The following is a 16,537-nucleotide window of genomic DNA, read 5'->3' as shown; positions in this document are numbered from 1 at the left end:
CACAGCTGATCTCAATTGCAACCTTTATTGGCCACTGATTTACTGCACCCTAAAGCTGTCTGTGTTAACTTGTAGTGCTGATTACTGGCAAAGTCTTTGAAGACATTTTCACACTCTGAAGGGTATTATCATTGGTATAAATTAAATCTGCATTTTGAGCAGACCAAGGGTAGATGTAACTATTTGACAATCATTCCATACGACTGAAATAAAGCATTTTCTCGTTTACCACAGCAAATCTAATGTGGCAATTTAAAGTACACCTTTTATGAATGGAAAAAATATTTTGGTGTAGCCTACTCTAATACATTTTTGTTTCCATTTATGTAATCCATTAATTCTATTAAATACCATAAAAAAATTGTATGGTCATTCCTTATCAAGATCGGGGGGGGGAAATATCCCTGCACTGTCCATATTTGAAATATGTCAATAAATCAAGCCAATCATGATTTGTATACAGTCTATCAGCTTTACAGTTTCCAATCGTTATGTCATTGGGGGCTGGATGACAACATTTTCAACGGTCTAGTATCAACGTGAGAATTTTACTACACAGGTGCATGTAATCTCCCGTTAGCACTGGTTTTCTCAAAACAATACTAATACAGTGTTTCGTGCAAAGTTCAGCTTCTTCGTTTTAATCGACCTAAGATGTCTAGGTTCAGAGGTCAATGGACAAGGTTCTCTGGTCTGATGAAATCAAGATTGAACTCCTTGGCCTGAATGCCAAGCGTCACTTCTGGAGGAAACCTGGCACCATCCCTACAGTGAAGCATGGTGGTGGCAGCATCATGCTGTGGGGATGTTTTTCATCAGCAGGGACTGGGAGACTAGTCAGCATCGAGGGAAAGATGAACGGAGCAAAGTACAGAGAGATCATTGATGAAAACCTGCTCCAGTGTGCTCAGGACGTCCGACTGGGGTGAAGGTTCACCTTCCAACAGGACAACGACCCTAAGCACACAGCCAAGACAATGCAGGAGTCTCTGAATGTCCTTGATTGGCCCAACCACAGCCTGGACTTGAACCCAATCGAACATCTCTGGAGACAACTGAAAATAGCTGTGCAGCGTGTCTACCCATCCAACCTGACAGGCTTGAGAGAATCTGCAGAGAAGAATGGGAGAAACTTCCCAAATACAGGTGTGCCCACGCTTGTAGCGTCATACCGAAGAAGACTGGTGCTTCAACAAAGGACAGAGTAAAGGGTCTGAATACTTATGTCAAATGTGATATTTCAGTACATTTTTTATACATTTGCAAAAATTTCTAAAAACCCGTTTTTGCTTTGTCAGTATGGGGTAATATGTGTAGATTGATGGGGAGGGACAATTTAATCTGTTTTAGAATAAGGCTGGAACGTATCAAAATGAGTAAAAAGTGAAGGGTTCTGAACTTTCCCAATGCACTCTAATAGCACTTATTAAGTAGCACTTTATTTGTGGAGGTCCATGTGAAGCCCCTTTATACAATGCCTGTTTGTTTTCCTTAGATACGCTGGAGCTGCAGAAGGCGAAGGAGCACAACGAAAGACTGGATGGGGAAATCCGGGTTCTGAGAGAGCGAGTACGCTCCCTGGACTCTGAGAAGAAAACCCTCTTACAGATGGTGCGCGTTGACTAAACATATAAGCCTACTTTTGGGCCCTAAAATATTGGGTTACCACATATTACCTAGCTGATCCTTTGTAAGCTCGAACAGTAATGTCACAGACTGACAGACAAACTCTCATCACTATGGGATGTGGTTAGTACTTTTATGAGCCTTGTGAAGTAGAGTGAGGCTGTTTCCTATACAGAAGGAATGATGTGTGTACAACAATGTTTGTATTTGTCAGGGGGAGGGCAATAGCAGTGAGCACCCTAAAGATCTGCCTACGCTGTTGTTGACAACATCGAAACCTGAGGAGCAGGAACAGATTCATAAAAGGTATGGATGCACACTCAGCCCCATTGCAATAAATACGTTTATCCTGCATCTGTAGAATCATTTTGTTCAGAGGTCTTTCTCTGGTTGTGCTGACCAGGAGTCACCTCATGTCAGTCATAAGAAGTAGCATTCACTCTGTTCAATCAAATGTATTTAATGAAGCCCTTTTACGTCAGCAGTTGCCGTTCACCAATGATCTGACATCTTTCTTGTTCTCTGTAGTGGCTTCCTTTCCTCTTTACCATAGCCGCTGCCCAAGCATGAAGCGGGATTGTTTGGTACGCATACAGTCCACACTCAAGGTTTCCAAACGGCCAAACATTCAATGAGATCCAGGGATATGGTGCAACAAAAAAATGTATTCTTCTTATATCTAACAAAAAAATGATTATCCAATCAACTTAAAGCATAGATTACTTGATATGGAAAATACATATGACCTGTTTTTTATGTCTGTGTGGTCAAAAAACTATTCCTGCTCCTGCGTCTAGCAAGGACTCCTCTCCCCATAGGCCCAACTTCCTGCCTTTATCCTAACACACTTATCACAGTACAAAGAATGGGCAAGAGGGGGGGGGGCAAAAACTAAGTTGCACTAACAACAAATGAATACATCTCAATCAGGTAAATATAAATCATGAAGGTACGTACCTAATATTTCATCATATATATGAATATTTAATACACAGGTTCCCTGTGGCTCAGTTGGTAGAGCATGGTGTTTGCAACGCCAGCATGGTGTGTGCAATGCCAGGGTTGTGGGTTCGATTCCCACGGGGGGCCAGTACAAAAAAAAAATGCATGAAATTAAATGTATGCATTCACTACTGTAAGTCGCTCTGGATAAGAGCGTCTGCTAAATGACTAAAATGTAAATGTAAATTTACACAAATGTACATGGAGCTCTGTATATTCTGTCTTTAATACAAATATGTCCAAATCGGCTCTAACATACCGGCCCCTAATTGTTGACTGCACTGAATGCACAACAATTACTTAATTTTCAAACGTAGAGCCAATACACAAAACATTCTATACCAGAGTATTATTACAGTTCATAGCTATATACAAGGTACCATATAGGAAAATAGTCCATAGATCTCAGTCTGAGTTGAAGTGTTCAGGTGTTCAACTTCCAAAAATGTCAAGAGTTTGACATCCAAAAATGTATGACTACGACATCAAAGAATGTAAGAGTACGACATCAACGAATCAGAGGTGCACGTGATTCAAAGATGGAGCACTGTGTATGTGTGTGTGTGTATATGTATGTGTATATGTATGTGTATATCTCACTCCGTCACCTCAAGGAGCAGACAGAGTTTATTGATAGGTCTCTGTAAGATATTGGTCTTGGTCTTAGCCATGATGCTCCGGACAAGACATTTGGCCCCTGGCAAAGCCTCCACCACACGCCCCATTAGCCAAGAGTTCCTTGGGGCGGTGTCATCGACGATGACCACAAGGTCACCAGGACTGAAGTTTCTCTTAATTTTGTTCCACTTGTTCCGCTCCTGCATAAGTGGAAGATACTCCCTGATCCATCTCTGATCTCAAGAGGTCAGTAATATATTGTACTTGCTTCCATCTCCTTCGTGAGTATAGGTCGCTTCTCTGGAATATTCCTGGTGGCAGGACTGGCTTTGCTTTCAGATGAAGCAGATGTTTCGGGGTCAGGGGTTCTAGATCATTAGGGTCATTTGTTACAGTTGTGATTGGTCTGTCGTTCATAATCGCCTCAACTTCACACAAGGCTGTCTGCAAAGCCTCATCATCTAATACTTGCTCTTTAAGGACTGAATAGAGGATCCTTTTGACCAGTCGGATCAACCTCTCCCATACCCCCCCCCCCCCCATGGTGGGCTCCAGAGGGAGGATTGAATGACCATGTCACTCCTTCCTTCAGTAATTCATTTTGAATCTTGTTGTGATCCAGCTCTTTCAGAACTTCTCCTAGCTCTCTGTGTGTTCCAACAAAGTTGGTGCCATTGTCTGTTCTGATACTTGTTACTGGGCCCCTTCGACAGATGAACCAGCGCAGGGCATTGATGCAGGAATGAGTATCCAGATAACTAGCAACTTCTAGATGGACAGCTCGACTCACAAGGCAAGTAGAGATCACACCATACCGCTTCAGATGAACGCGGCCTCGCTTCACCTCTATGGGGCCGAAGTAATCTATGCCCACATGGGTGAAAGGTGGCAAATCAGGTGACACCCGATCTTGTGGAAGGTCGGCCATCTTCTGTTCTCCAGCTCTAGCTTGCATCCGCCTGCAGAAGACACAGCTCTTAAGGATCTTCCTTGCTAAGGAGTTGGCACAGGGTATCCAATATCGCTGGTGAAGTCTAGAAAGCATGCTCATGGATGTGGAGTAAGATCAGTCTGGAGATGTAGGAGTCTTTGGGCAGGATCATAGGATTCTTTAGTTCCGTAGGCATAGCAGCTTTGCTTAACCTTCCTCCCACTCTCAGAATGCCATTGTCAACAATTGGATCAAGCTTACAGATTGAGCCGCTTCTCTTGGCACATTGTTTTCCTTTCACAACTAGTGCAATTTCTTGTTTAAAGTGCTGTCGTTGCTCAAATCGAATGATGACCTTTTCTGCTTCATCTAGGTCATCCACAGACAGACTTTCTTTTCCAAACGGCAGTTTGAACTTGTCAATTTGTTCCTTAAATGAGTTTATCAGACTCTGATCTGATCCTGGATCAGTTTGTGTGAGAACTTTCCTTTTCTGGCTTAACTGTAGAAGAAGTCTCTTCAGTTTCAGCATCCAGGCAACTGCTTTCTTCAAGCTGTTCCATGTTGAATAGTACTCAATCAGTTTGCTGGTCGGACTCTTTTCTTCCACACATGTACTGTTTACGATGACGTCTTTTCTCACCTCTGGATCACCCGAAGGGATGGAGCCAAGCTCCTCGGGGACTTTCGGCCATTTTGTTTCTGTTTTCTCCAGGAATTCTGGTCCTTTGCGCCATCTCTTTGAGTTCAGGAAAATTTCAACATGTAATCCTCTTGAGGCATCATCGGCTGGGTTGTGTTTGGAGTTCAAATACCTCCACTGTTTTGCTTTCGATAGGTCACGGATCATAGCAACCCTATTAGCCACAAAGGTATGGAATCTCTTGGTATCGTTGTGGATGTATTTTAGCACAGACTGGCTGTCTGTCCAGAAAGTTGACTCCTCAAGTTCAATCTGGAGCTCCAGCCTTAACATCCTGTCCACTCGCACTGCCAATGTTGCTGCAGCACGTTCCAGTCTGGGGATCGTCATCTGCTTGAGTGGAGTCACCCTTGATTTCCCCAGTATGAATGCGATGTGGACCTTTTCCATACCGTTTGTGAACCTAAGGTAGCTTGCCGTGCCATAACCTTGTTCACTTGCGTCACCGAAGTGATGCAGCTGTGCGATCTTGACTTGACCAAAGTTCTCAGGCATCATACACCTGTCTATCTGGAATCTGGAGAGCTGGTCTAGCTCTGAGAGCCATCTCTTCCATGAAATAGAGTGTTCTTCGGGGATGACTTCGTCCCATCCACACTTTAGCTTGCAGAGCACTTCAAGAATTTGCTTTGCCTTTAATACGAATGGGGCGAGGAAACCTAATGGATCATAAACAGAGCTGACAGTTGAGAGAATACCTCTTTTTGTAAGGGGTCTGTTCTTCTCAGTGACTCAGAAGGTAAACGCATCACTTTCAATGTTCCATCGGATTCCAAGTGCTCTTTCAACAGGCAGCTTTTCTCTGTCCAGGTCCAGTTATTTTATCTGCTTGGCTTTGTGTTCATCAGGGATAGAAGCCAGCACAGCATGGCTGTTGCTGACCCACTTAGTCAATTTGAACCCACCCTGAGAGCACACATCCCTGAGGTTTTTTGTGAGAGCTATGGCTTGTTCTTTTGTGGCCACTGACTTGAGGCAGTCATCAACATAGAAGTTGGACTTCACTGTTTGAAGTACCTGTCACAGTTGTCTTCTGCAGTCTTTCGCAGTGCAAAGTTTGCACAACTTGGAGAGGATATAGCACCGAAAAGATGTACCTTCATTCTGTACTCCTCCAATCTTTTGTTAGTATCACCATCCGGCCACCATAGGAATCGCAGGAAGTCTAAGTCATCTTCATGGACACGTACTTGATGGAACATTCCTTTAAATGTCTGCCTTCATGGCAATGTGCTCTTGCCGAAATCTTAGCAATACTCCTATAAGCGTGTTTGCCAGGTCAGGGCCTTGAAGGAGTTCACTGTTGAGAGATGTGCCTTTATAGGATGATGAACAGTCAAACACCACTCGTATTGTTCCTTTGCGCTTATGGTGAACGCCATGGTGTGGTATGTACCATACCTTGCCTTTCTCTCTGAGAAGCTGTTCTTGTGGTACCTTCTCGGCATAACCTTTTGTTATCATCTCTTCCATGAAGCCTTTGTACTCTGCAGCGTAACCTTAATCCTTCTTGAACTTTCTGATGATATTTAGAGCCCGCTGCTTTGCCATGTCACGATTGTTCGGCAGGACTACATGTTTGTTGCGAAAGGGCAACGGTAAGTAGTAGTGACGGTCTTTGAGGGTTATGGAGCTTGATACTATCTCCACAAACTTACGCTCCTCAGCTGACATCTCACTTTTCTCTTCATACTCTCTCTCAGGGAAGTCATGGTTGTACTGATTTACAAGAAGAACCCCCAGGTCAGCCATTGACATACGATTGGCAATCACTGTAGGACATCCAGATTCTTCTGCCATGGTACAATTGTTATGAGGACCGTTCATCACCCATCCAAAGAGGGTTTTCACTGCATACGGTCCGTTGCCTTGGCTATTTATGATTTGCCAGGGTTCCATTGCCTTTGGAGCATTTACGCCAATCAGGAGTTTGACGTCGCCATCAATTTCCTTCAACTGAACCTCTTTCAGGTATGGCCACCTTTTGAGATCTTTCTGAGTGGGAATGTTCTCTCTTTTCACTGGGATCTTATTTTGAGTGTAGACCTTTGGTAATGCAAGAAATGTGTTGCCTTCCACGTTGCCAATCTCTAATCCAGATATCTCAAAGCTCTTGGTAGGACTCTCCTGCCCCATTGTGCGTAGCAGAATTTCAGCCTCACTGCATTTAGCTTTCAGCTGCCTCATGAGTCTCTCCGTACAAAATGTTGCTGAGCTACCAGAATTGAGAAACGCATAGGTTTGCTTCCATTTGCCACCTTTACTTGAACTGGCACAATTGCAAGTGCACAATCTGTCCCGGTATCGTCACCAGCTTCCAGTGAAACAAGAGCACTGCTGACAGTCTCCTCCCGCTTTACTGCTACACCACTCATATCTGCCTTTTGAGAACTAAATCTCTCTCTTCCTTCAATGTGCAGGATAGTGGGGTGCTTTCTTTGACAGCTCTGACGGGTCATCCTTCTTTTACATTCTTTGCTTAAGTGTCCTCTCATCAAACAGCCAAAACAAAGGCCTTTTGATCTCAGAAACTCAACCTTGGATTCGTGTGGCTGTGCCTTCACCTGTTGACAGTCAACCAATAAATGCTCTCCAGCACAAAATACACGAGATACTGGGAGCATCAGAAGGGTAGGTACCTGGTCTCTTTACTTTTAATGTTTGTTCTTTTAGAGGTTTTTCAGTCACAATCTGCCACTACAGCTACTGCAGTGGCAAAGCTGCTTCCCCTACTCTTGGACTTGAACTGCTGTTTAAAGTCAGCATCTGTTTTGGTTTTTAAAAAAAAAAAGTTTTGTTGGACAGGGGATCTTGAATATCTCCATACAACGGATCCTGCAGTATTTTGGCCTGTTTTTCCATGAACGTCACAAGGTCACTGAACTGGGCCCTCAGGTGGCTTCTTTCTAAAATATCACATGCCGTAGACCTCCATTTTTCCCTTAGTTTGTAGGGAAGTTTTGACATGATCAACTTCATGTTGGAGGGAAGATTAAGCTCTTCCATGTTCTGTAGGTCTTGCATAGCATTACAGCAACCTCTTAGAGTGCATAACCACCCAGTCCCTTTCCATCATCTGGTTTGATGTTTGTCCAGTTCCAAGCTTTTTCCATGTAAGCAGTGGTGACTTTGATTTCATTGCCAAAGTGTTCCTTTAGCAACCTCTTAGCCTCTACATAGCCTCTTCTGGCTTCCATATGCAGACAACTACGTACCAGATCCTTGGGCTGACCAGTGGTGTACTGTTCCAGGTAATAGAGCCTATTCTGGTGACTGCTTGTCTTATCTTCTATACCATGCTCAAATGCACGCATGAATGGCCTAAAGTTTAGAGGATCACCGTCAAACATAGGTGGGAGTGTGGCCTGTTTGAGCTGTAGTACAAGGAGGTCAGCAATTTCATTCTGCCTTTGCATGACAGTAGAGAGGTTATCATGGCTGGTATTGTGGCTGATACCCGCAGTGTTGATTCTGTGTTGATTGCTAGACCTTGCTGTTGGCTGCTGAAGCGTGTGGTTTATGACTGTTTTCGGAATAGGTTTTGATGGCTTTGTGGTCGGTTGTTGTAAAACTCTTTGTAGTGGGGTCTTTGGAACTGCACCTAATGCAGCAAACTCAACAGGTGATGGTTCAGATTCCTCATAGACCTCGGGTTCCTGGTTCTCAAAATAAGAGGTCATTCCATATTCTTGGCTTAGTAAATGGTCTGCCACAGCATGGGATTGAGAAGTTGACTCAACACTCTCCGGGACCTTCAGTTTGGCATTATATGCTGCTATGTCCGTTTCCAGTGCCATTTTCTCCATCCTAACATTCAGTTGCACATTCTGTTGTTCCAGTTGAGCTTTCTCCAGTTCCAATGCATGCTTGTCCTGTAATGATGCTTGGCGAGCTAGTAGAGCTGCTTGTTCTGCCTCAGCTTTTAGGCGTGCAGAGGACACTGAGGAAGCAGTCTTAGAATACTTTGTTTTACTTGTTTTTGACACATTGGAAATGCTGTCGTGTGGTTCAATGAGCGTTTGTGGCTCAACTTCAGCTTTTTTCCATATTTCCACCTTTTTCAGGAAATGTTAATAAGTTGTCATTCTTGGTTGATAATAGTTCATGCTTTCCTGTTCCTCCTCTGTGACTGACTATCTCTAGCACAGATTCGTGAGCATTCTTAAAGTCATTGAGAACAGCATCAAATGCTTCAAAACTCTCATTCACAGTTTCAATATTTCCTCCATCAACAAGAAGGACTTTTATTTCATTAATTTTGTGTGTACACACTCCAAGTTTGCCTCTCTGGGCTGCATAGAGTGAATTTAGATGCTCCTCTGCCATCTCCAGTGGAGTCTTATTTGGGATTTCATCCTCCATCATTCACTTTTAGTTCACTCAATTTACAATGACACAGTTGTTGGTTTGATTGTTAAACGTAATGCCCCTTTAGACCTCCTTTAATGCTTTAAAAACAGTCATCCATTTCAGAAAATTGATCCATTTTGAATTGAACATGTGCAAGTTCGGCATTTTAGATGCGTTTTAAACATTTCATCCCATTTATAAGTTTTGTCCCTTTAATGAAGTTTAAACACGAAGTATCTTTAGATCCTTAAGTTGCATTCGTTGCGTTGATGCATTGCATTTCCACGTTAGGCCAAATATTAGACATATGATTAGGCTACATTGTGCATAGGATCTCGGTGTTTCCCAAACTTAAACTTCCTAATTGTTTTCGCAGCGCTGTGTTTTGAATTCCATTCCCAAGTTTATCAAACATTCCAATTATAAGCACATTTGCGCTTCCATAATATGCATGATCAATGATCACATTGAACAGGGCAGCTCATTCATTCGCAGTGATTACTCACAGCTGGCGAATTCTAGGAGTTCAAGTCCTTCCAAGCGAGCTGTCCTTATGGTCCGAATGCAATTACTAATGGAACAATATCCAGCGTGTGTCCGAACCGGAGATTTCCTTCCGATAGCAATCCTTCACTGAGTTTTTTGACTTGATTGTAGTGGTTTCCTTTCCTCTTTACCATAGCCGCTGCCCAAGCCTGAAGCGGGGTTGTTTGGTACGCATACAGTCCACACTCAAGGTTTCCAAATGGCCAAACATTCAATGAGATCCAGGGATCTGGTGCAACAAAAATGTTTATTCTTCTTATATCTAACAAAAAAATGATTATCCAATCAACTTAAAGCATAGATTACTTGATATGGAAAATACATAATATGACCTGTTTGTATGTCTGTATGGTCAAAAAACTATACCGCTCCTGCGTCTAGCACGGATTCCTCTCCCCAAAGGCCCAACTTCCTGCCTTTATCCTAACACACTTACCACAGTACAATGAATGGGCAAGAGGGGGGGCCAAAAAAGAAATTACACTAACAACAAATTTATACATCTCAATCAGGTAAATATAAATCATAAAGGTACGTACCTAATATGTCATCATATACATTAATATTTAATATATTTACCCAAATGTACATGGAGCTCTGTATATTCTGTCTTTAATACAAATATGTCCAAATAACATTCTCTCTTTCTCACACTCTCTCTCCCTCTCACACATTTATCTTACTCCCTTGTGCCGTCTTTCTCTCTCCCTCCCCTTAACTTACTCGCATATCTCACACTTTTTCTTTCTTTCTCTCCCTCCCTCTCTTTTACACACTTTTCTCACACGATCTCACTCTCTCCCTGACACTCTCACCCTGTCCTGCAGGTGTCGCGAGGCTGTGGAGGACGTGGGCTGCCAGCTGCGGGAGCTGCAGCGGCGCATGCAGAGGCAGCAGCGGGAGCAGGAGGAGCTGGTGGAGAGGAACGAAGAGCTGGAGGCGCTACTGGGAGATGCCCAGAATGCCAGCAAGGAGGAGTGTCAGCGCCACGAGGGTGAACTCGAGGGACTGCACCGCAAGGTGGGAGAGGGGGTTGAACGAGGAGGGACAGAAATTACATAATCAAGAGTAATTTTCTCTGAACTTTTTCTTCTTAACTTTTTGCTAACAAAACATAGAACATCTCTTCACAGATTTAGACACTGTTATGGTGCTGGAGATAATGAATATGAGGTTATAAATCATAATAAAGTGTTCCTTTAAATGTCCACTCACAGATTAAAACCCTAGAGGCAGACCTGAAGAAGATTTGTGCTCAGGACCAGGTACTGAAGGATGGAGGTGTCGTCGGCAGAGAGACCGAGACGTACTTACATCAGGTAGGAAAACGTTGTGCTGTTAGCGTTTAAATTTCCACTGTAAACTAACTTGCCTGTGCCATTGTTTTGTCTCATCCAACTACTTTCTCAAAAGTGTCAGGCACCCATGAATGGTAATCATTTAAAACCAATGTAGCAGGCCAATTAAGTTCTTCCCAGGCACCCAGAGACACCCAGACTGGCCATCACCTAGAGCTATTTGATTGCCAGTGACCTATTGTACATCTTAACGGTTTGTGATTTGTGAACTTTGAGAACAGGAGCTGTGCTTTAGTTACAAGTTGCCCCTAACCACAAAACAGGAAGGACTATAAAAAATAACTGAACTTTCATCAGTGAATAAGGACTTTTATCAACTGTAATATGTTTTTCTGCCTCCCCTACCTAGTTGAGGGACAGCAGCCAGGAGAGGGTGGCCCTGCTGGAGGCTCGTCTGACCGAAGAGAAGGATTGGAGAAGACAGCTGGAGGTAGACCTTGGCGCTGCCCAGGCTGCACTCAAAAATAACAAAGAGGTACACTGCAAGGCATGCTAGGTAGAATAATGGGTTTTGAGAAGTCCAATGATGTTCAGTACCCGTCAAAAGTTTGGACATACGTACTCATTCAAGGGTTTTTCTTTATTTTTACTATTTTCTACATTGTAGAAGAATAGTGAAGACGTCAAAGCTATGAAATAACACATGGAATCATGTAGTAACAAAAAGTATTAAACAAATCAAAAAACAATTTTATATTTAAGATTCTTCAAAGTAGCCACCGTGACAGCTTTGCACACGCTTGGCATTCTCTCAGCAAGCTTCAACAGTGTTGAAGGAGTTCACACATATGCTGAGCACCTGTTGGCTGCTTTTCCTTTACTCTGTGGTCCAACTTATCCCAAACCATCTCAATTGGGTTGAGGTCAGCTGATTGTGGAGGCCAGGTCATCTGATGCAGCACTCCATCACTCTCCTTCTTGATCAAATAGACCCTACACAGCCTGGAGGTGTGTTTTGGGTCATTGTCCTGTTGAAAAACAAATGATAGTCCCACTAAGCGCAAACCAGATGGGATGGCGTATCGCTGCAGAATGCTGTGGTGGCCATGCTGGTTAAGTGTGCCTTGAATTCTAAAGTAATCACCAACAGTGTCACCAGCAAAGCACCCCCACACCATCACATCTCCTTTTCCATGCTTCACGTTGGAACCACACATGCAGAGATCATCCTTTCACCAACTCTGCATTTCACAAAGACACAGTGGTTGGAACCAAAAATCTCAAATTTGGACTCCTCAGACCGAAGGACAGATTTCCACCAGTCTCATCTTGATCGCTCGTGTTTCTTGGCCCAAGCAAGTCTCTTCTTATTGGTGTCCTTTAGTAGTGGTTTCTTTGCAGACATTTTGCAGATTTTTTTTTTTATATTTTATTTTTAATGTTTAGTTCACACAATATAATTTAAAAGTATGCTTTAAGGTGTCTGTAGTAGAATATACTTGGCAAAAATGTATGTAGACCTAAATGCATTTCTATAGCTTCCAAATTCTTTTTTACAATGGCGAACCAAGATGGCTGTGCGGTGGGTTCAATACAGCGCTCCCTGTCAGTCATCCAGGGTTTATACACATCATTGGTTACCTCCAATGGTTGAATTTGTCAGACTCCTCCATTGGATAGCTATCTATCAGGGGCCTACTTTGTCCCCTGAATACATCTCGCATGGTTTTAGCCTAAAGCATGTGGAAAGGTTACAACAGCCTATCTCATTCATTTGGAAATACACAACAGCAAGATATTTTTCCTTTGGTTTCATAGCTGTAGTTTTATCTGTAGTAGTATAGCTTTAGCAACTATAGTTGTTTATTGATAATACTGTCATTGTCTGTCACCTCAAGACACTGCAGAGAGATGAGAGGGAGCTGAGGAAGTTGCGATTGGAGCTGCAGGGCCTGCAAACTGAATGTCAACAAGGGAAAACGCTCATCAAGAGCCTAACGCAAGTTAAAGGGGAAAAGGGAATCTTGGAAGAGAAAGTGAGTTGAATTTACCAAATTGCCCCTGCCATTGTTCATCACTGAATACAGTCTGTACACCATTGTTATACGTTCATCAAAAACAGAAACTCTGAATCACACTATAGGGCCAAGCCGAGATATACTGGGCTGGCTGACCTGGTAAAATGCTGAAAAGGACAAGATAAAAGTACAGTTTGGGCCAGCAAAGTACGGTTTGAGACGGCCCTATAGTGCGACTTGGGCAATAGTGTTCGGTTTGTGATGAATTTCAAATCTATCCTTCATTGTATTCGACTGCACTGATCAAGAGACTATTGTGTCGTAGGACTGAAGCTGCCAAACAGAAGACAATGTACTGACCTAATATAATTTTCTATTGATCTGAATAGACAACATGTCCAGTGAAAGTGTTTTTCATTCACTTTGTGCTCACGGCAGGTGGCCCAGTTGGAGCGAGCTCAGAGCAGACTCTTGAGTGACCGGGAGCACCAGACAGAGAGCAGCAAGACCCAGGAGGACCTGAGGGAGAGCAGGACGCAGGTGGCGGAGCTGGGAGCCAAAGTGGAGCGACTCACTTCGGTGCTCTCCTGCTTGGAGGAAGAGCATTGCACACTGCGGTCATTATCTAGACAATAGATTGTGTGTGTGTGTGTGTGTGTGTGTGTGTGTGTGTGTGTGTGTGTGTGTGTGTGTGTGTGTGTGTGTGTGTGTGTGTGTGTGTGTGTGTGTGTGTGTGTGTGTGTGTGTGTGTGTGTGTGTGTGTGGTCATTATCTAGACCAGTGGTCACCAACCGGTCGATCTTATAGACATTCCTAGTTGATCACCAAACATTTCTGTAGAAAAGCCAACGATAAAGGCTTGCGTTCCTTTATTTATTTTTTATTTCGACTTTGCGCTTTTGGCAGAAGTGCACTTGATTCAGAAGCCCTGCCCTCCGGTTAGGCAAAGTGTTCCCATTTTGAACCATTTCATTTGTCTGAAGGGGCAAACTCCGCCTAATCAAGTGCGCCTACTGACCTGGCCAATCGCATAGCTCAAATCAACGTGCCTAGTACAGCAAAGTTTGATACCAGCCTACCAGAGAGAAACTGTCAAAGAATACAGCAAAGAGCTGCTGTTTTTATGAGTGAGTTCATGTTGAAGTTTTTATTCAGCACTATCAAATCAAATGTATTTATATAGCCCTTCTTACATCAGCTGATATCTCAAAGTGCTGTACAGAACCCAGCCTAAAACCCCAAACAGCAAGTAATGCAGGTGTAGAAGCACAGTGGCTAGGAAAAACTCCCTAGAAAGGCCAAAACCTAGGAAGAAACCCAGAAAGGAACCAGGCTATGAGGGGTGGCCAGTCCTCTTCTGGCTGTGCCGGGTGGAGATTATAACAGAACATGGCCAAGATGTTCAAATGTTCATAAATGGCCAGCATGGTCAAATAATAATAATCACAGTAGTTGTCGAGGGTGCAACAAGTCAGCACCTCGAGTAAATGTCAGTTGGCTTTTCATAGCCAATCATTGAGAGGATCTCTACCGCTCCTGCTGTCTCTAGAGAGTTGAAAACAGCAGGTCTGGGACAGGTAGCATGTCCGGTGAACAGGTCAGGGTTCCATAGCCGCAGGAAGAACAGTTGAAACTGGAGCAGCAGCACGGCCAGGTGGACTGGGGACAGCAAGGAGCCATCATGCCAGGTAGTCCTGAGGCATGGTTCTAGGGCTCAGGTCCTTCGAGAGAGAGAGAGAGAAAGAAAGAGAGAATTAGAGAGAGCATACTTAAATTCACACAGGACACCGGATAAGACAGGAGAAATACTCCAGATATAACAGACTGACCCTAGACCCCCGACACAAACTACTGCAGCATAAATACTGGAGGCTGAGACAGGAGGGGTCAGGAGACACTGTGGCCCCATCCGATGATACCCCCGGACAGGGCCAAACAGGCAGGATATAACCCCACCCACTTTGCCAAAGCACAGCCCCCACACCACTAGAGGGATTTCTTCAACCACCAACTTACCATCCTGAGACAAGGCCGAGTATAGCCCACAAAGATCTCCGCCGCGGCACAACCCAAAGGGGGGCGCCAACCCAGACAGGAAGGCCACGTCAGTGACTCAACCCACTCAAGTGACGCACCCCTCCTAGGGACGGCATGGAAGAACACCAGTAAGCCAGTGACTCAGCCCCTGTAATAGGGTTAGAGGCAGAGAATCCCAGTGGAGAGAGGGGAACCGGCCAGGCAAAGACAGCAAGGACGGTTCGTTGCTCCAGAGCCTTTCCGTTCACCTTCACACTCCTGGGCCAGACTACACTCAATCATAGGACCTATTGAAGAGATGAGTCTTCAGTAAAGACTTAAAGGTTGAGACCGAGTCTGCGTCTCTCACATGGGTAGGCAGACCATTCCATAAAAATTGAGCTCTATAGGAGAAAGCCCTGCCTCCAGCTGTTTGCTTAGAAATTCTAGGGACAATTAGGAGGCCTGCGTCTTGTGACCGTAGCGTACGTGTAGGTATGTACGGCAGCACCAAATCAGAAAGATAGGTAGGAGCAAGCCCATGTAATGCTTTGTAGGTTAGCAGTAAAACCTTGAAATCAGCCCTTGCCTTAACAGGAAGAGCCAGTGTAGGGAGGCTAGCACTGGAGTAATATGATCACATTTTTTGGTTCTAGTCAAGATCCTAGCAGCTGTATTTAGCACTAACTGAAGTTTATTTAGTGCTTTATCCGGGTAGCCGGAAAGTAGAGCATTGCAGTAGTCCAAACTAGAAGTAACAAAAGCATGGATTAATTTTTCTGCTTCATTTTTGGACAGAAAGTTTCTGATTTTTGCAATGTTACGTAGATGGAAAAAAGCTGTCCTTGAAACAGTCTTGATATGTTCTTCAAAAGAGAGATCAGGGTCCAGAGTAACGCCGAGGTCCTTCACAGTTTTATTTGAGACGACTGTACAACCATCAAGATGAACTGTCAGATTCAACAGAAGATCTCTTTGTTTCTTGGGACCTAGAACAAGCATCTCTGTTTTGTCCGAGTTTAAAAGTAGAAAGTTTGCAGCCATCCACTTCCTTATGTCTGAAACACAGGCTTCTAGCGAGGGGAATTTTGGGGCTTCACCATGTTTCAACAATGTTTTTATTAAACATAAAACGCGCTTCTCCTGACTCTCGCGGTGCAGCTGCACTGAATTAGCAGCCAATTGTATCGATAGGCCTGCGTTTTTATTGTTATCAGCTCGTTATGTCTATTTTAATATCAAGGAATATTTCACTTTCTCTGGTCATAGAAACAACGTTCATTTGTGCATGCGGCAGAAATAATGCGGTGCGACTCGAGTTTCACCATCAGTAGGAGGACGGTGTCCCTCTGGTCAATAAAAAATACAATTATTTCAATTTATGCTCCGCTGTGCCTCACAAGTAATACAACAGATCTGTTTTGTTGTC

The 16,537-nt window shown here is 43.8% G+C and overlaps 1 protein-coding gene across 5 annotated transcripts in view; it reads left to right on the top strand.

Annotated features, from left to right (window-relative positions):
• The window catches only part of ccdc30 (coiled-coil domain containing 30), a 50,041-nt gene that overhangs the window by 18,473 nt on the left and 15,031 nt on the right, over positions 1 to 16,537 (top strand). For all 5 annotated transcript variants that reach the window (XM_029719675.1, XM_029719678.1, XM_029719677.1 and 2 more), the window contains 7 exons: positions 1,496 to 1,611; positions 1,841 to 1,932; positions 10,604 to 10,796; positions 10,994 to 11,095; positions 11,484 to 11,609; positions 12,973 to 13,110; positions 13,531 to 13,709. In XM_029719675.1, coding sequence (XP_029575535.1) covers positions 1,496 to 1,611; positions 1,841 to 1,932; positions 10,604 to 10,796; positions 10,994 to 11,095; positions 11,484 to 11,609; positions 12,973 to 13,110; positions 13,531 to 13,709 — 946 coding nt within the window. The remainder of the gene's footprint in view (positions 1 to 1,495; positions 1,612 to 1,840; positions 1,933 to 10,603; positions 10,797 to 10,993; positions 11,096 to 11,483; positions 11,610 to 12,972; positions 13,111 to 13,530; positions 13,710 to 16,537) is intronic.

Source organism: Salmo trutta, chromosome 28 (genome assembly GCF_901001165.1).
Source record: "Salmo trutta chromosome 28, fSalTru1.1, whole genome shotgun sequence".
In the NCBI taxonomy this organism is placed as follows: Eukaryota; Metazoa; Chordata; class Actinopteri; order Salmoniformes; family Salmonidae; genus Salmo; species Salmo trutta.
The sequence above is the reverse complement of the archived record's forward strand: the minus strand, read 5'-3'. Positions and strand labels throughout refer to the sequence as shown.